This window comes from Trichechus manatus, unplaced genomic scaffold (genome assembly GCF_000243295.1).
Source record: "Trichechus manatus latirostris isolate Lorelei unplaced genomic scaffold, TriManLat1.0 scaffold00007, whole genome shotgun sequence".
Lineage (NCBI taxonomy): Eukaryota > Metazoa > Chordata > Mammalia > Sirenia > Trichechidae > Trichechus > Trichechus manatus.
In genome coordinates, this window is record NW_004443943.1 from 13638479 (window position 1) to 13663455 (window position 24977).

Consider the following 24977-nt stretch of genomic DNA (forward strand, 5'->3'; position numbering starts at 1 on the left):
CTAACTCTCAGTTTAAAAGCCTCTTTTCATGTTTATTTTCCAAACTGCTGGGACTACTGAATTTAGGGAAGTATACAGAATAAATCCAGTTTCCTTACAACTCCTAGGGCTTAGTCCAGTGTTCAGACTGTGACACCTAAAATGGTAAAAACTGGAAAAGATGAAAGCAGATCAGACCACCAGCTGAAGTGAGAATGAGAAGCAAGGTAGCGTCTGTGACTGAATCTGCCATCTACTCCTTAGAGCGACTGTCCTCCCCCACTCCAAGTACTGCCCCCAGGAAAAAAGAGGAGAGAGGAGGCAAAGTAGAGGCCTGCAAAAAGCTGGGAGGTCCAGATTATCTGGGAAGATAAGGGGACAGGACGGACCTCAAGAAAGGAAAGACAACAGGATCTCAGCCCAGGCTTTATAGCCCAGGCATATGGTGGCTCAGAATCAAAGTGAGGAGAGAAAACTTGCTAGAAACAGAAAGGAAAAAGAGTAAGGTTAGGCATTCCTGGTTAGCGGTTTTCATGGGGAAGGCATGACTGAAGTTGGTGGGAAAGAAATTTTTCAGATTGGGTATCCTTGTAGCTAGTGAATAGGGCCCATGCCACACCTAAGACGTTATGGGATAGCAATCAGCTGGGACAAGGCTAAGCACCTTTTCTAAAAACTACAGCGGATATTACAGCTACGAGTCAGCAGGTGCACCCTAGAGCAAATGCATGTCTCCTGCATTGTCTACAACATATAAACCTTATTATCAAACACTGAGCTACTCTGCTTTTATTCTGTCCTGTGCATGTGGAATCTATGCCATAATGTCTGCTAAGAAAATATATTTCCAGACAATAGGTGCCTGTTATACTAGGAAATTTCTAGACTGAATTTATAATGAAGTCCTTCAATCCCCTAAATCTACTGTTGAAGAGCCTTGGGTAAGTCAACGGCTTCTCCGAATCTCAGCTATCTTCACTGAGAGAGGCGAATAATACCAATTATTTTAAGGGTTGATTCAGAGAATCAAATGATACAATGCATGTAGAGAATTCTTATTGCTCAAATATCAACTGGTTTGGAATCTGCCACCTGCCAATGGTGAAAATGATTTTTGACATGTGGATGAAAAAGAACAGGCTAAAGCAGACTTCAAGCAAGTACATAACAGATGCAGCTTACACACTTACAGGGCAGAAACAGGTAGGGAAGAGACAAACCCTGCACTCTTACCTTGCTTTATTACTACAGAAGAATATGACTGCTAATCAGCCAATTAAATAACGGGATTGGTGCCCATCAAAGCTGTAGTAACATGAGGGAATTTTTATCCTCCTGAGTTTTATATTAGGGTAGAGTTTGGAAAATATGCTTTCAAAAGCTGAGATGTTAGTGTGAGAACAAACAAAAATTCCCCAGAATATAATCTCTACGCGTTTGTTTTGTTCACTGCTACAGCCCTAGCACACAGTCTTTAATAATTTTTGGTAAATAACTAAATGTAAGTATGTTCTGATGTTCTGTTAGACACTAGCATTACGGTTCACAGTAGAAGGTCAGTTTATAATATAGCAAAACAGCCTTAAGAAAAGGCTCTTCTGGAATTTAGAAATTAAAGTCCATTGAACAGGAACCTGGAGAGACCTGCTTCATATCAAATGCTTTACAGCAAGTGCTTTTAAGAACTTTACTTAATCACAACCATCAAAGACAAAAAACAATGGAAAAAATGTTAACAATGTCTGTGGTCCTAAACTACCTTGGGGATTAGAAGAGGAAATAGATGCATCTGACTGCAGCAGTTGCCCATCAGCACCAAGATTATGTCCTTGGAAATTATATTCCATTCACAGAAGAGAAGTAAATGCTATAGATAAATAAGGCTATAACATTTCTCAAAGGCTAAAATGTAAGACTTTTCCAAAGTGATCTCTGAATATACATAATGCTGCCAAGCATCTAAAAACCCATTCCAGTACTCTTGAGTATAATCCTAGAAAAGCCACACTGGAAAATCTTGTTCCTTCCTGTGGGATCAACGAAGCCCCTAGAAACAGTTCTGAATAGAGGTGTCATGGCAAGTCTTAGGCAGAATCTGCCAACACCATTTCTCTTCCCCCACTTTCTCTTTTGGCGAGGGATCAACTTACAAAGAACCCAGTCAGTAGCCATTTCCATTTCACAGGTCTCTAACTCTGCACAACTGCTTGTGCTAGAATGTTCTATCCCACCCTTAAAGTGCCTCTGCCACTCATTTGTCTCTGCTCTAACCACCCAATGGCTCCTTTTCTTCAAATCTTTTCACCAACAATGAACCAACAGACCCTGAATTACTTAATTCATCCTAACACAACCCCTCATTCCCCAGCCCCAATGACGTGTAATACTACTTTTAGGCAAATATCTGATACAAAAAAAGCCATGGTACAAAACACATATCAGGATATACACGTGACTTGATTTTGCTCTGAAATAAAAAACATCCCAGTTAGTTGCAAGACCCCAAATTAGTGAATTCTATCTCTCCATTAAATTCCATATAAAAACCAGGGGTTCACAGACAGACCTCGAAATCTTGAATGAGAAAGATACTGCAATAGCAGCCAGTCCTATGGCTATCAAAAACAAGCAGGTCTAATGGAAGCAAAGGGCTTCTACAGAATCCATGCCCTTCCGCCATGTGAGCACAAAATGGACTCACTGAACAAACATTAACTGAGTCTCAGCTGTCATCATCTTCTACCTGGACTACTGCAAAGGCATCCTAACCAGTCCGCTACTTCCACTCTTGCTTCCCTATTCTCTATACTGTTGCCAGACTGATTCTTTTAAAATACACATCTGTTTGTGTCCTTGTCCTATAATGCCTTGCCACCAAACCTGGACTAAAATCCAAAATCTTTATTCTTTGCCCACAATGCCTGACCTGATTCGCCGTCCACACTTCTTTAACCACTTGCCTGCAGCTCACTTCAGCCACACGGGCTCCTAGCTGTTCCAGAAATAGGCCTCAAGGACTCTGCACTTGCTCTGCTCCTGTCTGGACCGCTCTTCCCCTTAACATCTGCATGGCATTCTCCCTCATTTGATTGAGGTCTTTGTTCAAATGTCACCTCATTAGAGGTGTTTTCAAGTCACCCTATCTCAAATACCAAACCCTCCCCACTCTCCCCAACATTATCTATCCCTTTACACTGCTTATTTTTTTCCATTCCCTTATTACTACCTGATTTTACATATTCATTTGATTACTGCCTGTCTTACTCTGGTCAGAGAGCATCAGGTCCTCTGCTCACTGCAGCATACACAGGGTTTACAACAGTGCCTGGCACATAGGAGGTTGTTCAATAAATATAAGTTGAATGACTGAATGAATTGTAAATCAGCACTTTCTATATGACAGACACTGAATCAGGCTGGGATATAAAGATGAATAATGAGTTAAGACCTAGCTTTTTCCCTTGAGGAACTTAAAATCTAGCAGTGAAGGAGACGGTACATAACTACAGTCATGTGTCGGTTAATGTTCACAATACGCTCTGTGAAACAGGATCTTATGTGATTTGGATGTTGTGTGAACACCGTATTATATACAGGCATTCCCTGGATTATGAACAAGCTCTGTTTCTAAATCTATCTTTAAGCTGAATTTATACGTAAATCAGAACAGTTAGGTACAGTTAGTATCTAATGTCAGTTAATCAAATGTTTGTCTTAGTATATAGTGTACCTTTCTATGCATAAAAAAAATTAGAGAAACACTGCCACATACACTAAAACATCTTTAACATAATACAGTAACAATGATAATGTTTTGACGCAAGTCGCAAACGGTGCCCGTTGTTATTACAAACCATTGTATGTACCTTGAATTTTTAATATAATAGGCTTTATGGGGGTTGACTTGTAACTACAGGTTGTACCCAAGGACTCTACTATAACTTTATGGGACCACGGTACGTGTGGTCAGACGCTACCCGAAGGGACATTAAGTGACGCATAACTATAACAGAATGAAATGTGATATGAGCTTGATGTGTTTTAGGGAAACTGTGGAGTAGCTAAAGATGAGGCAGGACACATGGGGGTCAGATTATGAAGGACCTTGAGCTTCATGATAAGGAGCTGGACTTCCACTGGAGCCCCCACTATGCTGTGCTAAAAAGTAGGAATGGAAAAGGAGGTGGATCTGAAATTAGTGACTATCTGTGGAAAAAAAAACTTGAGGGGTTCTCCTAGGATTTAGAAAATGCCACTCGCCAGACAGGCAGAATAAGAAGTTAGAAGAAAAAGAAAATAATCTGGCTTTATACAAGTTGAATCTGAGGTCCTATGGTCACCATACTAAATCATAATGATTTCTTGGGTGACTAGAAAACCCTTAACTTGGACATTCTGTAATCCTGCTCCTTGGCTACCTTCTTCGTCAGATGTTTACAATGTCCTAACTGAGCTGAGCCACACGTATCACACGTAGGTGCCACCGTGTTAGCCATGATTTAGCCATGCATGAAAATTCCTTAAGTCTTCAGGCTTTATCAAATCTGTAAGTTTAACATATTCTTTATCATGCTTTCTTAAAACAAGGGATACCTGTTTTGCAGTGAAGTCTGACACAAATGCAGAGATTTCCCAGGAATTTTTCCTAGTCAGTGGCTTGAAAGTCCAATTCTAAATGGGGAGACAACATTATTTACAATTTTAAAAACCAAAAAGTTCTCAAGGATAGGCATTACTGTTGCTTTCCACTTCTCAATGTCATGGACATCCCATGTAGATATATGTATACATGTAAACACATATACATACCAACATGAGGGGGCGATGTCAAGAATGAAAGGAGGCAAAAAAATTTTTTTTTAAGTCTAAAAAAGCACAACTTATGTTTTTACAGTTAAGGACAATTGAATACAACATAAGAATAGATCCAAATGTTACAATGTCACAAACTCAGCATCAAGGTTTTCCACACCTCAAACATCTGGCTAAAGGGTTTGTTGTTGGAGGGTTTTAGCCAATTCCATTGATCTCATTTCTCAGTTAATAAATCATCCTCGACACTTTTAGCCTTTGATTAGTCCCTAAAAAGCAGAAGATGTAGAGACAAGAATAGGCTGATTTTTTCCTCCAAAGACTCCCAGGACTACTGAGATCAAAGTAATATGCCCCTTTGGGAATTACTGTCCAAAAAGGCTTAACTCAGAGGCGTTGTGTAAAACATGCTCCTGAGTGGCAGATATCCTGGAGGAGGTTGGGGAGAGGGGTCAAGACTCAGAAGAGTCAAGCACGAAAACAGTGAGGAGTTAACTCTCCATCAAAGAGAATATCCTGTAACCAGAGGGATCCACTTCTCAAACATGCTGGATAAATCAACTGCTATACCACAAAAGCCAACTAACTAGAAACAAGGGGTCTCTCTGACACTACAAAACATTTCAATCTTCTTTATGAGAGGCAGAGAAAGGTAATTCATAAATACCCACTGCTTGACGATGTGTCAATCTATTTTTCTTCCTGTCTCTTACACGTTTGGTCTGCCACATACACCTAGAGAGGTTAACAAGGAGGGAGATGGGAAATCAGGAATGTGCCACAGTAGAAGGACGGGCAGGGAGAATGCTTAGGATTATCATGGCAAGAGTCAGCTTCCATTTCCCATGTCCCTATCTCACTGAGGTGGAACCCTGGAAAGGACTTTAAAGAATCTTTAGTTGGATACATTCTGGACAAAAACACACTAAAGCTAATAAAATTCAAACATAACTGGCCTATTAAATAACGGTAGACTCAAAACTGTTTCATAGGCCAACAGAAACCATCCAGACTCAAAGGCCCTTATTTTATCCACAAGAAAAATGAGGCTCCTGAGATCTAGAGATTCACCCAAATCACCCACCACGTTAAGGCATGGCCAGAGCCAGAACCCAGGCTGACTGCATCCCAGCACAGGGTTAATTTTATCCAAGGCACGAATCAACTCGTTTATAACTCGTCAACAATTTAAGCATACAAATGACTGTAGTATCGGCAGTAACTACCAATAAAACAAGAAATTAGAAAGCATAAAGAGAAACAGATTTGAGGATAATTTCCTACTAGGAAAAATACAAAAAGTAATATACACTTTACAGAAATCAGTCCTATGATTAGGACACTCCCTTAGAACAGGAATAAAATTACTTATAAAGTCACAGTTCTTTGAGAGATCTGAACTCGTATATGGTATAGCTTACTTAAAATTATATTCCAGTGCAGTAAATTATTTGCTTGCATGTAAGAATTTTGATGAAAAACCAGAAAACAAACTCACATAAACAAAACAACAAACATCAGAAAAAACCCAGGAAACGCAATTTCAGTTGATCTTGTTTGTATAAAGGAAAAGTATTGGCATCTTTTTTCAATGGGCTTTTAGGAATAAAAGGTTATATAGGACCATTAAAAACTCAAAAGCAGGACTGAAGCTTGGTAGCCAAAAGAATGTATTTAATAAATTCTGAGCATTTCATATTTCTAAAGCCTGTTCCTACGTAGTCAGCCTATTAAAACGAAAGCAAACAAAAACAATCTTCCACCAAAACAAAAGCAGCACAGACCATCCTTTCTATTTCAAATTTACCTTGAACTCTAGGACTGCTTAACTAGCCCCAAAATAAACACCGGCCACTTAAACAACTTCCTTTTCACAAATTACAATACTCTTTCCCTGGCAAAAACTCAGGAACTGCTTTAATTTCTGTTTGCAGATTAATAATTAAAAAAAAAAAAAAAAAAAAAACTCCTTATCTTATAAAAACATACCTGAAAAAAACTTGTCATTTCTGTCAGAAAATGTTCAGCATAAACTCTCAGTCTGCATTTTGTTTTCTTAAGATATTTTAAAATTAATTAATAATATTAATTTTATTAATATTCAACCACACAGTGGGTCACGTAACACAGTCTACCAGAGAGAAATTTAATTTCTTAACAAGCTAATTTCTAACCCCCATGCATGGAAGTGATAAAGATGTTCTGCTAAGGGGAAAATCAAGCACCCAGTGACCAGGACCATGTAGGTAGTTCATTTGCTACAGGCAACCCAGGCAAACAGCCAGCCTGAGAGAACGGTGTAGAATGCAGAGCTGGGTACATCAAGCCACTCTAAGTCCACCTGAAACTAAAAGAGGTGCCTATTTAAAACCTTGAGAAACCTGAATGGAAAAGTCATATAATGCTTTAAATGCCACACATTCTAGAAGTTGGAAATCCATGCAGGTTAATCTGCATTCCAGCTACCTGAAGAAAGCCACATCCTAATGGTATCATTTTTCCAAGAATCCAAGCCACTCTGGAATAGCTGTTCTGAATTCTATGTATGAAACAGGTTTTGTTAAAGTTCCAGTGTCTGACTTTGTGTGGGGAAAAAACTATACAGCCCTTCACAATGCATTAGGCCAACTGTCAACTCTTTATTTGATGAGTTAATAGTACCAAGACTGGGAGGTTCAACAGCCTGTACTCTTTGAAGGTATCTGAGGGTTTTCTTTCTTGTTAAGTGAAAACAGAAGAACATCATCTCTGGCGATCCTCTCTCATTCCATACGAATCCTGTACCAAGCAGGCAACAAACAACATAGCATTCTCTTATAGCTACCAGAGCTATAGTTAGTTCAACAGGTTAAGTGGTTTAAAAAAAAAAGAAAGAAAGAAAGAAATAATATGCTTTGATTCCCACTGCTTGATAAATTTCATTTCCAAATAAAAATTAGACACCTGCAGCTCAAATCCCTAGTAGTTAAATCTGAGAGCTTTTGCTTTACTTACTTGTATTTTAAGAGCAGCCACTGAATTAACCATAGTCCTACAAGGATCATGCCATTAATTTCACAAATAGAAAAGGCCCACTGCACCCGGTTAAAATGGTCAAAAAACGTGTCTGGTAGTGGAGGCTGCACCTCCTTAGGAGGCACTCGTTCATGGACGACCGAGATCATCACTGTGGTGAGAACAAAACAGGAAAGTGCATAAAGAAAGGCCAGAAAAGTCTTGCCCCACTCCATGGGGTACTGGGAGCGCTCTGGTTCTGGCATGGGGATCTTGATCATCTCCTTCCTATACCCATTTGGCATCCCGTTGGGTTTGACCTTGATGTTGAAGCTGCTGTCAAGGGTGGGGAAGTCTGTGCCAATGCTGAGGTGCCCGTTGGCATGGCCATTCTTGTGTGCTTCCATGTGGTGCTCCATTTTCAGGGTCTCTATCATGTCCAAGAGCCGCTGCCCATTGTCAGAGGAAACTCGGCACAAGGGGGGTTTTTTGAAATCCTCTTGCGTTAGGTTGATCAAGTCCCGGCCTGTGAAATGTTCCAGAGACTCACAGTATTCTGGCATAGCATTCTCCAACAGCCAGTCGGCCACCTTCTTGGGTGACCAATAAACCACTTCCTTCATTGTACTGGCAGACAGCATGCGGTCCCCAGCTTGCTCACGACAGGTCAGCAATCACTGTTCCTACAGGGCAGGACATCGTCCCTCCTCGGCTCGCTCATCCTATCAGGCCTCGTGAGCAGAGACTTGTTTGGCAAGATGGTCAGGGCAGTTTTTAAACACTTCATGTAGCTGTCCAGGGTTCTTGAGTGCCTGAGCATTAATTCACCTCATTGTTGAATAAGATTCTTCCTTCTGTGGAGGCAAGAGAAAATGTCAGGATAATGGGATTTCTAAATCAAACCCCCTTAAAATGCAGATCTTGTCACGAGTGAGGAAAATGGCAAATCTGCCTACTGGACCATTCTATCTGATGGAGAAATGTTTAAAGATGTACACAGCACACAGCAACTTAACTGATATCATAGAAGAGACTCATAGAAACATTGAGCTTCAACATCACCTGGTCCAACATTTTTTACAAAAATCAGTGACTTCCTTTTTTCAAATGTGCTTGGGACTCCAAATAAATGAAAGAGGTAGAAAAGCAGCTGCTTGGGTTGAAGAACAGGTGGAGTGAAGGGCAAGGGCCTGCTCTGGTGGCCTTTCTACTCCCAGCTCCTTAGGGTATGCCATGAAGCCCACAGGTGGAAAATCAGTGATCTGATTCAACTCTCTCATTTTTATAAACCAAGAAACTCAGGTCCAGAAAGGTCAAGGAACTTGCTCATGGTAAAGTGCAGCTTGTGTAGAAGAGTTATCATGAAGCCCCTGAATCCTAGTTCAGTGTGTTTATTTATTAAAATACTTAACCAGCTATGTGGCAATAACCAAAATGAACATCTGTAAGGGAGAGTAAAAAATTGGAATTCAAAATTTTATAAATTCATGTATGTATAAATGTATGCATATATAATGCACATACATATAATATGTGTATTATAATTACAACCATGATGAATCAATATAACAGAGCCTAAAATTACTGGAATGAAATACATCAGATATTAACTGAAGTTACACTTGATGGGCCTGGTGGTATTTTCTACTCTTCTCTCACCTATTTTTCTTTCAAGAAGCCCTGGTGCTGCAATGGTTAAGCGCTTGGTTGCAAACTGAAAGGTCGGTGGTTCAAACCCACCAACTGCTCTGCAGGAGAAAGATGGGGCAGTCTGTGTCTATAAAGATTACAGCCTTGCAAACCCTATGGGGCAGTTCTACTCTATCTTATAGGGTTGCTAGGAGTCAGAACCAACTCGATGGCAACAGGTTTTTTAGGTTTATTTTTCTTTCATATGGATGTATTACTTTTATAATCATTTAAAATAAAAAACGAAAGTTAAAAATAAATGATCTAATTCTACAACAACGCATCATGGTTAATGAAAGCACGGCCTTTGGCTTAAGACAGACCATAGTTTGATCTGAACATCTTCCATACATAACTCATATGTGAGCTTCAGCTTATTCATCTGTAAAACGGGGATAGTCAAGTACCTGCTTCACAGCATTGTTATCAGGACTTTACTAAGAAACTAAATGGGTAAGTTGATGAAACATAGATACTAAAAAATAGTGATTTTCAAAAAGGATCTGTTGATTCTCATATCCTTTTTTTTTTCTTTGTCAAATTTCCTATCATATCCAATAGCCACTGTCCATTATGTCTTACCGTGAGAAAACCCTGTCTACTAGCGGGCTAACATTTTTCCTCATATGATGAAGGTTGTAAATAACTTGCCCAGATTTGGAGATTTTAAGAGCTGGAAATTACTGATGACAATGTTACCCGAAGTGTGTTTTGTGGAATAATAATCCAATAAAATACTCCATGCTTTTTACGTATCCTGTGGCCAAATAAGTCTAGGAACTGCATAACGTCATCTTTCTTAGGGACAAAAGTACACATTAGCATGTTAAAATCTCCAGGAAACCTTCCAGTGAAAAAACTTTACCAGGATTTCTCAAACTAACTTCATCAAGGCTGTCTTCCTCCCTGTCCCCTTCTTCGCCTGTAACTCATATTACCACCCTATGGAACACACCGGGGAGTACTGACCTAAAGGATCAAGAGTAAGAGTCCTACAGTGGGTAGCTGGTACAAATAAGAGGTGAGACCAGGTCTTCTGATTTTAAAGTCCAAACTCATTTCTACTGAAGCCCAAAATTTGACTCTGGAATGTGATGGGCAATATGTCCACTCTTAATTTCCCAGCCCAAATAACTGCCCAAATGGCAGTAAAGCTTAAAAGATATTTCCAGACCTTGCAAAAAGGAGTTGGGCATTCCCTCTTCTGAGCACCTTCCTTATCAAACTCCGCTGTTGAGTGTCAGTATAGACTCTCCCAGGAGCACCCATGTATCTTACACTCCTGATGCTCAGAAGGTACTCAATCAGTATCTCCTCTGTTTCTCAGAAAAACTTCCTTAGCCCTAGGCATGTAGATGGTTTAATGGAAAACAAACCTACTGCAAATACCTTGATACTGAAAATGGCTTTTAAAACAATTTGGATGGTCAAGGAGAATAAGGAGGGCATTCTCCAGCGAGAAATACAACCTAAGTGAATCTCTGACCACTTAAAAACCACTACAGAGAAACTTTAATTGTCACTAGTAATGCCTGGAGAGTGATGAGAAGACCAGCCCCAAATGGGAGTCCTGGCAGGAAAGGGGATCTCCTGGTATCACACCAGAGGGCCCTCCTCAAGTACTCCTCAGTACAATTAGGACAAAAGCCAAGGGAACCCAAAGCACCTTGAAGCAGCTATGAGAACTCTAAAGAAAAATTCTCAGCGGGATATCCACCCTCAGGGGAAATGAACAAAGACCAGGCTTTTCACATTATGTTCTTCCTTCTTTCCCTGCCCAATGCAGAGACCTGCACTGCCTGCCAGGAGGGGGAAGCACCTCCGAACCACAGAGACCTGGCCAAAGCCAAGGCTCTACTTCACTTCCCACTGATGGGAGGAAAAGACCAATAATGTCCTCTTAAGAGACTATATGAAATAGAAGGGGAAAAAAAAAAATCAAAGGATAAGGGACAATATAAAAAGTTCATTGCCGTACATCAATTCTGACTCATAACGAGTTTGTAGGGCAGGGGAGAACTGCCCCATATTTTCCAAGGAGCAGCTGGTGGATTCGAACCGCTGACCTTTTGGTTTAGCAGCTGAGCTCTTAATCATTGTGCTACTAGGGCTCCTGCGCCACCAGAGCTGCATACATAGGACGATCAAATACTGATGGCTCTTTCTGAAGCCACTTAACATCTAATTTTCCCATACTTTGAAAAGAAACACTTTTCTCAAATTTAAAGCCCTTCACCCCTACCCTGCACACTCTTACATGCATCTTTCTGCAGATATTTAGCCATCTACCAGAGCTGTCCTCAGTACACAAGGCAGCAGAGGACATGGCTGTGAAGTCCAACCTCTGCCTAAATCTGTGTCTTTAGCTATAAAACAGATACGTAGAAATTAAAAGGTGCCCTAGTGGCACAGTGGTTAAGCGCTCAGCTGCTATCTGAAAGATCAGTGGTTTGAACGCACCAGCCGCTCCATAGGAGAAAAAGATTTGGCAGTCTGCTCCATAAAGATTACAGCCTTGAAACTCTACGAGTCAGAATCGACTTCTCAGTAATGGGACGAGATTAAAGGATCTGGCCTCTCCTCTCTTTTCTAATCTCACCTTCTCCCACCCTTCCCCTCCTTATAGAACCCCAGCCTCCTTCTATTCCTTTTTTTTCCCTAAATTTTATTTATTTTGTCGTTGTTCAGAATATACACAGCAAAACATACACCAATTCAACAGTTTCTACATGTACAACACTGATTAAAGTCTTTGAGTTGTACAACCATTCTCACATTCCTTTTCTGAGTTGTTCCTCCCTTATTAACATAAACTCACTGCCCCCTAAGGTTCCTATCTAATCTTTAGAGTTGCTGTTGTCAATCTGATCCCATACAGATTGTTCTTAAAAGAGTGTAATGCTCAAGGCAGACTTTTTTCACTAGTTAAGCTAAACTATTGTTCCATCTTAAGATGACTCCAGGGTATCTTTGGTTTAAGGTTTAAAGATAATCTCAGGGCAATAGTTTCAGGGGTTCATCTACCCTCCATGGCTTCAGAAAGTCTAGAGTTCATGAGAATTTTAAATTCTGTTCTGCATGTCCACCTTTTGATCAGGATTCTTTTATGGAATCTTTGATCAAAATGTCCAGGAATGGTAGCCAGGCACCATCTAGACACTACACAATGAACTAGGAGGTAGAACAGAGGCACTAAACACATTATTAGGCCAATTAACTGGGATGTCCCATCAAACCAGGACCCGAAACCTCCAAACCAAGGAACCAAATCCCATTAAGTGTTTGGTTGTATAGCCTCAGCAGCTACACCTTTTTTTTCTGCCATTGTTGTTATCTATCACACAACTTTTGCCAATTCAACTTTTTACAGGTGTACAACTCAATGACAGCAATTACAATAACTGGCTGTACAACCCTATCCTTAATCAATGTGATTTTTCCATCACTGTTAACCTCCCTTTTCCCCTTCCCTCTCACTAATAAAACTTTGGTCTCTATACATTTGCCTTTTCTTGTCTTCTTCTATAACTGATGTCATATAATATTTGTCCTTTTGTGATTGACTTATTTCATTCACTATAACGTCTTCAAGCTCCATCCATACTGTAGTGTATCAAAACTGCATTTCTCCTACTGGCTGAGTAGTATTTTATTGTATGTATGTACCACATTTTGTTTATCCATTCATCTGTTGATGGGCATTTAGGTTGTTTCTACCTTTTGGCTACTGTGAATGAAAACTGGTGTATAAGTCTCTGTTTGAGTCTCTGCTTTCAAGTCTTTTTGGGTATATACCTAGGAATGGAATTGCTGGGTCATATGGTAGTTCTATTTTTAGTTTTCTGAGGAACTCCACACTGTTTTACACAATGGCTGTACCATTTTGCATTCCTACCAACAATAGATAACGGTTCCAATTTCCCCACATCCTTGCCAACGTCTGTTATTTTCTGTTTTTATTTTAGTCATCCTAGTGGGAGTGAAACGGTATCTCACTGTGGTTTTGATTTGCATCTCTCTGATGGCTAATGATGCTGAGCATCTTTTCATGTGTTTGGTGGCTATCTGAATGTCAGCCTCTTTCTATTCTTCAGGGAGTCTGTGCATTTGCTATTACTCCTTCTGTCTGGGAGGCTTTTCAAATGGCCTGTTCTTTCTCAGCTTTCAGGCCTCAGTTCAAAGTTACCTCCTCACAGCGGCCTTCTCGCACCCTCCAGGGATGAGCAGAACTAGCCCCTCAGACAAGACCAGCTCGACAATTTCTGTGTAGAGAGGTCTCCATGTGGGCCTCTGGCAGCAAGGTGAGGCTAGGGTGGGGGTCTTGAAGCTGCATTTACAGGTCAAGCACATGCTGTTTGCAGATATTTTTGGAGATGGGGGAGTCGATGCAAATCATGACAGGGTGCTAAAGCTCTCATCATCACTCCTTGGTGCCAACACTGCCCACTTCACCCAGTTATTTTCCATCATATTTCACTGTATGTTTCCTACACAGCCTTTACTACTCTCTGAAATTAGCTTTTGTATTACATTTACTTCTGACTATTAGGGTCTGCTGTCTCATTGTTACATTAACTACAAGAGAGCAGAAATCTTGCCTACCTTTTCTCTACAGTATACTGAGCACCTTAGAGCTGTACTCTCCAACATGGCAGCCATTACTAGTACACAAAGCTACCAAACCAAAATCTTGTTGCTACTGAGCTAGTAGCTGAGCACTTACCTGTCTGCACCACCCAGGGACTCGTGTGGCTCTTACATATTGGAGAGCACAGACCTAGATCACAGACTGGTTCATAGTAGGTGCTCAATTAATATGACCCACTGCAATTGCTGTCATTGTCATAATCATCAAAATAGGGAGACTGGCTTTTACTCCCAATACTTTTTCATTTGAACAAAAATTAAGCAGTATTTTCTCTTTTAAACAAAAATGAAGTAGAAATTTTACAATTAAGGGATTTTATCTGGGGTGTAGGTAGAAAAAACTTTAGAGTTAAGTGTGTGTGTGTACACACGTATATGTATTTTTTTTTTCATCCCTGCATTGCAAATATCTGAGTATTTCCAAATGAAGGAGCACTAATCTTGCAAAGCCAAGTCCATCAGGCAGTTTCTGATAGCCAGAGGAATTCCTACTAGACTGCAAAGATAAATTAATGGCTTCCATTGATTAACCAGGACAAAATCATTCCTTAAGATGGTCCCTGTGCTTCTCCACAACTTGGAATCCTCTATCTACTCATTGTCAGTAAGCCCAAATTCTTCCTGTTGTCTTTAAGATCCTCATCAGTAGAGCCTTTTCTGAACTCCTACATATCACTAACATCTGTGACACACAATATAATTTTAATGGTCTCTTGTGTATGGTGTGGTAGAAACAGCACTAGGCCTTGTGAGTCCAGGATTCTGTAGGTGAGACCCAACTCAGCTTACCTTCTTGACAAAGTCCTTTAATGTCTCCAAGCCTCAGTCTCCTCTGGAAAACAGGGATAACAACTACCTTACCTACCTCCACACAGGCTGCTACTGCTGTGAGGATCCAACCAGGTAAAAGAAACGAAAGCTTTTTAATTACTTTAAGAGGTATGTCTTGTTTGTATGTGAGTGGTGTTTTCTTCTTTTGTTCATTTTTGTGATGTTCCACTTCCTTTCTAACACCCAACTGGGCCCATAGTGACATTTCATAAATATTTGCTGAAGCTGCCACTTCCAAATGGCATTTTTTTGAGGCTCAATCATTCTGACACATATGAGTAAACACAGCCTTTCAAATTTCATGAGAAAATAAACCTTTATTTTTTAAGCAAGCTTTGAAGCTTGAAAATACATGCATACATAATGTTTTCCTGCAGTTGATGTTGAAATTGTATACAAGGAAAAAAGATCATTTTCTATGGATGTGAACTACTGGAAAGCTATTCAATACTTCAAAGGCTACTACTAAAAGGTGGGGATTTACTCAGAGGCCCCAGGCCCAGCTGTAAAAGGAGAGATGAGAAAATCATTTTCCCCTAGGCTTGCACACTCAGTTCAGAATCTATTGTGGCATTTTTGAAAAGAGAAAGGCAAAGTTTTTCATATCTAGACCCAGAGACTGGGCCAGATGTGTGCTGGGCTGGGCTCAGAAAACAACAAAAATTACCATCACTTATCACCCAGAAAGGCCACCTTGAATTCACAACTGATCCAAAATTATTACTCTTATTTCTCAGAACTGGAAAAGCAATAATAGAAGAGTAAATACCATACATAAACTTCTTGTAACAAAATACCACAGAATCTGAGAGATAGAAGAGGTGCAGAACTTTGGTTCAATTCTTAATTTTTAGAGATAAAAAAACTAAAAAAAAAAAAAAAAACCTTGCCGGCGAGTCGATTCTGACTCATAGCAACCCTACAGGACAAAGCAGAAAAGCTCAGTGCAATTATGATTTGTCTAAAATCTCACAAGAGTAGGCCCTGAAGCTAGACTGAGACTCTAGATGTTTTTAGGGCTCTCCCACTGCAAATATTCAACGGCTTCATAGACCTGAGCATGCAAGGAGAATCTAAAAAGTCTTAAAGAAAAAAGAAAAAAAAAAAAAGTATGGGGCCCCATGGGATAAAAAGCAGGAACAGCACGCGTTCATTATAAATTCTAAACTCAGCAGTGTTTTCTACCTGGCCTTCACTAAGTCAAAAATATATCTACTAAATTTAATTTGTATTTGGCTCCAATTCTTAAAATAGATGTTTTAGGCTTTCATATTATAAAAGACATCAGAGAACGTGTCATGACACGGTATAAACTATTCATAGTTAATTATAAAAGCCAGATCTTAAAAACAGAAAAATAAGTTAAAACAATTATTCTGGTAAGGGAAAAAACATTAAATGAAGTCACTAAATAAATCATTTATGAATATTTGTTTATTATTATGTAAAAAGAATCTGTGATATTATCTTGTTAACTGGTATTGTCTGGAAATAAGACAGTGTTAACAAAAACCTACCACATGAATTATGTGCTCAATACAAGTTTTCAAGAATTAGAATATCACAAAATGCACAATATAACTATCCATGGAGCAACTGACATTTCAACTCAGCATTAGAAAATGTGAGTTCTAATGCTGGCCCTGTTATTAACTTGTACTCCAACCTCAGTGCCTCAGTTTCCTATAATGGAATAATTTATTCCATCTGCTTATTCCAATAGTTAAGAAAATTTATATATACCTAGCGGTGCTTTCGAAAATATAAAGCAATATACAAAAATGTAAGAAATTATGATACTGCACGTGATTTATTCTTTCTTTAAAGATTCAATGAAATTTTAAAGTAAGTGCCATGAAATTAAGAAACAAATTTTTAGATTTTTTAAAGCATGATGGGCCCAAGATTGAACAAATATAGCTGAAACATCAATGAAGAAACTATATGCAAGTTCCAGATGTTTCTAAATGCTTATAATGACAAATGAAAGTAAGAAGCAGCGCCTGCATAATTAGTCTTGCAGACATTTGAACTAAGCTTTCTGCTTCATGCATTAAATCTCTAAAAACAAAATCAAAATAACATGGGGTCCCTGCATGATGCAAACTGTTAATGTGTTCTGCTGCTAACTTAAAGGCTCGAGGTTCGGGTCTACCCAGAGAAGCCTGGGAAGAAGGGCCTGGCAATTTACTTCTGAAAAATCAGCTACTGAAAACCCTCTGGAACACTGTTCTACATACACATGGGTCACCATGAGTTGGAATCAACTTGATAGCAACTGGTTAGGTTTTTATATGTGATTTTACTCTAATAGCTTATACAGGATCAACTTCATGCAAGGTCAAGCTTTGGGGGGCATTCAACATTTAGTTCAGACTTTGTAACACAAAACTACCTATGGACACCTTGCTAAAGAACAATACAAATTAAGAGCCTTGTCTGATGACATCTTTTGGTCTCCTCCATGCCTAACTTATTTAATGATGTTTAATATTTATCTTTTATAATAACTGAAATATACTCCTTTTCAGAGGCTGTCCTTTAACTCACTCAATTGATAGCCTCCCGTTTTATACACATTCCTCTCCACCTGCAAATGACCTCTTCCAATGCAGTACCTCTCAATATTCTAGAGAGAGACGATTTTTGGATGTAAAATTAATAGAAATGACAAAAGGACAAGAAATCAGCCATGTCAACTGAATAACATGAATCAGGGCCGTAGTTTTCTGAGAGTATGAAATATAAAACTGTTTCATCCATTTCATTTCTACCACCAGCCAAGACCAGGTAATTCCACCTCCCACTCCTGAGAGGCCTCCATTTGAGTCACTCTGTAACTGAATGTATGTAAATATTTAGTAACCAGAAAATTCTAAGAATCATTTATCATGGCAGAATATTAGAAATGATCTAAAAGTTCTACAGCAGAACTGATTAAATATGTCATATACAACACAATATTAAACCTCCACTAAAGACTGTATACTATTTTTATATTTATAGTGATGTACATTGATAGTTTTGTCAAGTGAACAAAGTTTACAAAAGAGTATGATACGATTTTTGTAAACACATCTGTATTACAAATATCCACAGGAAAAAAAGCCAAGAAGATGTATATTACTTGTTACCTTTGGGTAACAGTATTGTGAAATAATTTTCTTTTTTTTCTTCTTCAGTATTTTATAATTTCTCTGAGAAACACATATTACTTACATGACAAGAAAAAGGAGTTCTTTTTCTTTCAAGCATAGTGTATGTTTTTAAACATGTAAGCTGCATTGTAAAAATAAAAACATATGCTTCCCACATTAGCTTTCTTTAAAAATACGAAATGGGCATGCAGATTTCTCTAAGAAATTGGAATCTCTGCCCTCTGTCTTTAACTAGGTTCCTTAAATCCTTTATCTTCCCAAAACATAATGGTCCCAGGATGTGAGCCAAACCACCAACAAAGATGAAACTGAAATCTGAACCTAAGTGCATAAAGAAATTCTGGTCACAGATATTTCCCATCATTCTAGACAGAAAACAACAACTAACCCTCAGAATTACAAATGTTGTATGATCTAGACTTGCTTCAATATCAATTTACCCAGTCTACTACAAAATGCAAAAGACCAGTTGAAAACTCTGCCCTGCTGTCACTACAGTAAGGAAAGTTTTGCACAGCTCTAATGACAACTAATCACTATAATTTTCCTGTGGAATTTCATTCTTAGAAGCCAATTACCAAAAGCTGATCTATCCCTACGCATCTGATTAACTGCTTCTCTAAGTCTTAAACCAGTAGGGCTATTTTAATATTTGCCTGGTTCATCTTTAGTACTTGGTCACGGATTCACTCTAGCAGCACTAAGAAAGTTAGAACATGATCAATGTTTCCAAATTCCACCAGCTCTCCTCTCTAGCTGATGTGCACAGTGGTGATCTCATCTGCCCTGAAAGGCCTGGGAAAGGCTCACACAGGCTCTCTAGTTACATCTCACATCACTCTGTTCCTTTCCTTTCTTCCCATTCTTCTTTTTTAAAATAAGAGCAAAACCTTTCTACTTTACTGCTTGCTCCGCTGAAATAAAAAGACTGCATGTACTTCTGTATCTGTCATGAAAGGAAATCAGGGCTGTGAAAAAAGTCAACTAGCTCAGGAAAAGGAAGAGGTCATGCTTTACTATCTTCTGTTTTTAAGAAACTTCAATTCAGTATTCTAAGGCATTATCAGCAGTCAGTGCCTGGTTTACTCAAATCGTCTCAATTTACTCATCCTACAAAGTAAAACTAATCCTGCATTCCTGCAGGGCTGCAATTAAGGATTAGAGATCTGGCATGGAAATGCACAGTAACAGGAGCTTTTCAAGGCACCCACGGGAAGAAAATCTAGATCCCTCCTCTTTTCCTCCTTTTACTGCAAAAAACCCCAACAGTGGCCAGTCAAAAGACTGGGAACAGGGAAGTTGGAGGCTGGGGATAGTGGCAATACCTTAGTCCTTCCTCATCCCTGACTCTCCTTCTCACACCTCCAGGATAAGCAGAGATAAAAAAAAAAAAAAAAATGCTGCCCAGGAAAGTCATTCTACTAGGGGTCTCTGTCTCAGGTGCCTTCAGGGACTAGGCAGGAAAAATGAAGAAAGAAGAAGCTGGGTCACAGAGAACAGGGAATGGTGAGGACTGTGGCAAATACGACCTCTCCCAAGCCACACTCAACACAATTGACATTCAATTTTTTAATGGCAAAGCAAAACAAAATACAACATGTAAGCTGAATTTGGACCATGGGGTTGCCACTCTGCAACTTCATTTGCTCCCTCATCCACTATACCCTATTGGTCACCAAATCCTGGAGACTGAAGGTTCTCTCTAATCTGCCTCCTTTCTCTATCTCCATTTGCTTCTGTTTTAGTTTCTGCATTCAGACTTTCTCAACTGCAACCCACCACCATGCTGCTATCACATGAATCTTTTCTGTATATAATCTAATCTCCTCACTTGCTGCTAAAGACCTCTGGTAGCTACTCACAGCTCCCAGGACTCCTTAGCTTAGCACCAAAGCCTTCTAAAATACAGCCTATACCTTTACCTTCCACTCTTCCCCTACAAGCACTGGGTCTATGTTACACCCATGCTCAACTGTTTTAACAGTTTCCCTCACTAATATTCATTGTATACCTTCCAAGTTGTTCATTTTGCCTGGAATATCCTTCCCGCTTTACACTTTCTTTGTTTTAGGTTTACCATCTTCAGAAAGCCCAGTCTCATTTGCCTTAGATTTCTACAGCCTAACACATAGTACACACTAAGTAGATGTTTGCTGATGTAGATGCTTCCTACACTAGCATGAATAAATGAGAATGTAAAGGAGATGGCTTCTGGTTCCACAACATAATGGATCCAGTTTATGTGTATCTCCTGTGTTCCAAGTCAGGACAAGGTACACAGCCTGAGGTCAAGTCCGGGGAAGGAACTGGAAGTAAGATCTTTGAATAAAGCAGGGATTCCTTTAAGATGAGAAAAAACTGAACCCCTAGAATTCGCACACATTGATGTAGAGTCCAAATTTATACTACCTGCATTGTGAGGGATTTCCAAGCCAAGAAATTAATGTCAATTAATTACATTAATAAAGAAATTAATACAAAAGAGAAGTAAATACAAAACAGATCTTTAGAGACTCTTCAACAAGCAAGGGTTCACAGGACTCCCATGGAAAAAGTAATCTCTGCTGACGATGAGCAGGCAACTGAAAATTATAAATCCCACGAGGATACAATCCACCATGTGGACACTCAACAGACATGATAAACAGGAAGTTTATAAAAATATGAATCTGAGAAAATAAAAATATGAAGAGGATATAAGTATGCTAAAGAGATAAAGTAAAAAATTGAAACCGTAATGAAAGAAAAAGACATGATTTTTAAGAAGACATGTTTAAAGAAGATACAGGAAAACCCTACGTTCTCTCTTTCCTTTGGCTTGTGTACCTCAGGAGGAAAGGGGAGAGAAAAATGAGGTGAAGGAAGACAAACGAAGAAGAAAAATCAGTTAAAATATAGTAAGTACAAAGATTTTTTCAGCTTCAAAGAACTCAAGGAATCCAGCATCCATATACTCTTTTTCTGTGGGAGAGAGAGAAGGCTGGAAATCAATCAAAAGATCAATGACAGTAAAGTTTTTTTTTTTTTAAAAGATAAGAACGCAAAAATAGGCAGAGACAACAATACAATTTAGGAAGTTGGAAAACAGATGGAGTAGTAATAACTGATGTAGATGACCCAAGAAAACAGAACCCTAACTAGCAAAAAGGAACCTTGGTGGTGCAGTGGTTAAGCGCTCGGCTGCTAACTAAAAGGACAGTGGTTTGAACCCACTAGCTGCTCTGCAGGAGAAAGATGTGGCAGTCTGCTTCTGTAAAAATTACAGCCTTGCAAAGGGGAAAAATGAGAAGCAATCTGATTTACATAACAGAAGCCTAAAAGGTATCAGGAATTAGTGACAACTGTACCTTGGGGAATGAGGGGTGAAGGTGGGGGTAAATACGTATAGAAGGATTAGTTGAAAGACCATTTAAGAATCTATCAACAGATTCTCACTTTGCACAGCTGAGCAACAGACTCTCTTCCTCCACACCAGAGAAGGCTGGATGTTTATTCTTTGGAAGGGAATGGTGAGTAGGGGATACAACACACACTTGAGAGCAGGAGTACCACCCAGAAAACAAGGGATTAAGTAAAATTTGCAAATGAATGTTAAGCAGGACCTGCACCCACCCTTTCCCTCATTGAAAAATCAAAAAACCCAAACCCATTGCCTTCCAGTTGACTCAGAGCGATCCTATGGGACAGGGCAGAATGGTTAGCAGCCTGACCTCATTAGGAATTCAGAATACTGGGGGCCAGGATTATAACTTCCAGGTAGACAATCAATTTTATTTTCTGGGAACCCCAAACATTTAAAAAGAAAAGACCTAAGAACAATGATCACCTTGCACTGAAACCCATATAAACAAGCTGCACCGATACCAACGGCTTCCAACCAGCTTGTTTACCGCCTACTCCTCAGTATGAAATGACAAAACTCGATTAAACAGAAACGGGAACAACCAGAATGCAAATAATGAGAATGTTGACATTGTGAGGAATGCAACCAGTGTCACTGAACAACTTGTGTAGAAACTGTTGAATGGGAACCTAAATTACTATGTAAATCTTCACAAAAACACGATAAATTATTTTAAAAAAATCTATGAATGGACATTACTATTTCAAAAACTACCAAACACTGGAAGAAACTCTCTCATAAATATGAAAGCCAGAGATCAAAATCAAACTAAAACAAACAAAAAATAACTTGGAAGAAACAGAAACTAAGGCAAATGATGATGATTAAAAACAAACAAACAAACCAGGATTACATTCTCAAACAGGTAAGACAAGATACTGAACAAGAGCAAAATGGTGTAAAAAACAACATTCAAAGAATTTTAAAAAGAAAACTCTGAGAAATCCATGGGAAATATAAAAAAAAATTTAGTAGAAAACAGAAAATAAAGTTGGAAAAAAAACCTCTCTATGTAGAGCAAAAAGAGAGAGATGGAGAACAGAAGAGAGAAAAGATAAGGATATTGAAAATGTAATCTAAGAAGCCCGACACCTGAATAGTAAGAGCTCAAGAAAGAGCACAGGGGGAAAAAAAAAAAACGCGGGGAAAGACATAATAAACAAAAAATCCAAGAAAATTTCTCAAATCTAAAATAAATGAATTAACAGACTGAAAAGGGTTTATTCTGTGTCCAAGAGCAACAGATGAAAACATAAACCACTTTTCTGTATTATTATTATTCCCCATTAATCAACTATTAGAAAGGAAAAAAGAGATCTTGAAGAGTCCTCCTGCTCACATCTTGCTTTTTATACATCCCAGCTATGTTTCCCTTCTTCTCACCTCAACCACAGTTTCTAATCTCCATCCCTGACTTTACTCACTAGAATTTCTGTCCCTGACCAGAAGAACACCTGGTGACTTAAAGCACAAAGACAGTGTTGTTCTAGGTATCCAAAAGCTGAACTTTGATTGTATTTTCAATCACAACATTGTAATAAGCAGTTGTAAGCTACCATAGAGTCAGCTCCGACTCATGGTGGCCTCATGTACAACAGCACAAAATGTTGTCCAGTCCTGTGGTCCTGGCCATCTTCATGATCATTGGTACGCCTGTCATTTGCTGTGGCTATTGTGACAATCTAGCCATCTCACTGAGGATTTTCCTCATTTCGCTGACATTCTACTTTACCAAACATGATGTCCTTTTCTAATAAGCAGTACTGCCTCTTTAATACTATTTTAATGATGAAAAATGTATCATATTTAGGTACAGTTTATGTACAGCAACCATTTTTTTCCTCAGGCTTCCTAAGGCAGTTAATAACATCCTAAAAGGTTTACTGTTTCAGTTTCTAAACTACTTCTTTCCCAGAATACTTCTGCTATCCAGAAGTAGTTAAACATTTCTGGTCAGACTTGTGCTGATTACATTTACTCTGAAACATGGTCACTTTTAATAATCTATGGACTTTGTAAGAATGATTTGGGCTTCCAATCACCATGTATAATAAAGATTTAAAAAAAGCAACCAGTTTAAAGTATACTTTCAGTTTTTAAAATTGGAAATTGCCTAATGTTAAAAATTTATAGTAGGTTGAAAGAAAAGAATACAATTTCTCAGTGTTCTTTTAAGATAACAAAATCTTATCTATCCTGAAATTTAAAAAAAATGTATATAGTCCATTGAGGATTAGAAATACCCATTAGCTGGGTAACCAATGTTTTTCCATTTTGGTGAGAAAAAGCCTACCAAATCCTTTTTAAAGTCACACAAAAATAAACTTAACTTACCACGGTAAAAGGAAACCTAAATTTAAGAAATATAACTTTAGGGACTAACACCATGTTCAGAATTAGCAACAATTCACAGGCCCAGATAGAAGAAATCCAGTTCAAGTCTATCTCCCAGAATAAATTTCTAATACTTACTTTGATAGCTAGAAAAGTTCAAACCAATTTCAGATCAGAGAGCATTTAAAGGACTATATTCTATATTGATGGTACTTAAATATGCATCCTTTGGCCAGAAACATGCCATCATGTTTCTATTCTTCTCCCACAAATGGCTCCCCACCCCTCCTTCCCTGGGTTGGTCCTCCTGGTCTCCTGGATGTAAACAGAACCAGTGATTTTAAGGAAAATGAGTATATGCCTCCTTTACCTTTATCTCCACACCCAAAGAAGATACCCAACCAAAAAACTCATGGCCATTGAGTCAATTTCGACTCCTAGCGACCCTACTGGACAGAGTAGAACTGCCCCATAAGGTTTCCAAGGAGCAGCAGCTGGATTTGAACTGCTGACCTTCTGGTTAGCAGCCGAGCTCTTAACCACTATGCCACTAGGGCTCCTAAAAAAAAAAAAGAGAAAAAAGGCACATTCGGTATTTTTTTTTCTGACAACAATTATGACCATTTTTAAAAAACGAAGATCCATCAATGCACCGATTTCTCTCTAGGCACCATTAACTGTTACTTCTTAGTTCTAACTTGGATCTGACAACTTCCCAAAGTTCTTGGGTTCATCTTTTTATTTTTATTTTTTTGTTGTTGAGAATATACACAGCAGAACATATGACAATTCAACAGTTTCTACATGTACAATTCAGTGAAACTCACTGATTACATTCTTCAAATTGTGCAACCACTCTCATCCTCTTTTTCCAAATTGTTCGAGCCCCATTAACATAAACTCACTGCCACTAAGTTTACTACCTAATCTTTTGAGTTGCTGCTGTCAGTTTGATCCCATACAGATAGCTCTTGAAAAAGCACAATGCTCAAGGCAGACATTTCTTTACTAAGCTACACTCCTGTTTTGTTTAAAGACTTCAGGAGACATTTTCAGTTCAAGGTTTAAAGATTATCTCAGAGCAATAGTTTTGGGGATTTGTCCAGCCTCAATGGCTCCAGAAAGTCTGG

General features: G+C 38.8%; 1 protein-coding gene across 19 annotated transcripts in view; it reads right to left on the minus strand.

The window, feature by feature from the left end:
- Window positions 1–24977, minus strand: part of SGMS1 (sphingomyelin synthase 1) — a 323258-nt gene that overhangs the window by 27519 nt on the left and 270762 nt on the right. For all 19 annotated transcript variants that reach the window (XM_023739618.1, XM_023739632.1, XM_023739610.1 and 16 more), the window contains one exon: window positions 7786–8639. In XM_023739618.1, coding sequence (XP_023595386.1) covers window positions 7786–8426 — 641 coding nt within the window. In that variant the 5' untranslated portion in view covers window positions 8427–8639. The remainder of the gene's footprint in view (window positions 1–7785; window positions 8640–24977) is intronic.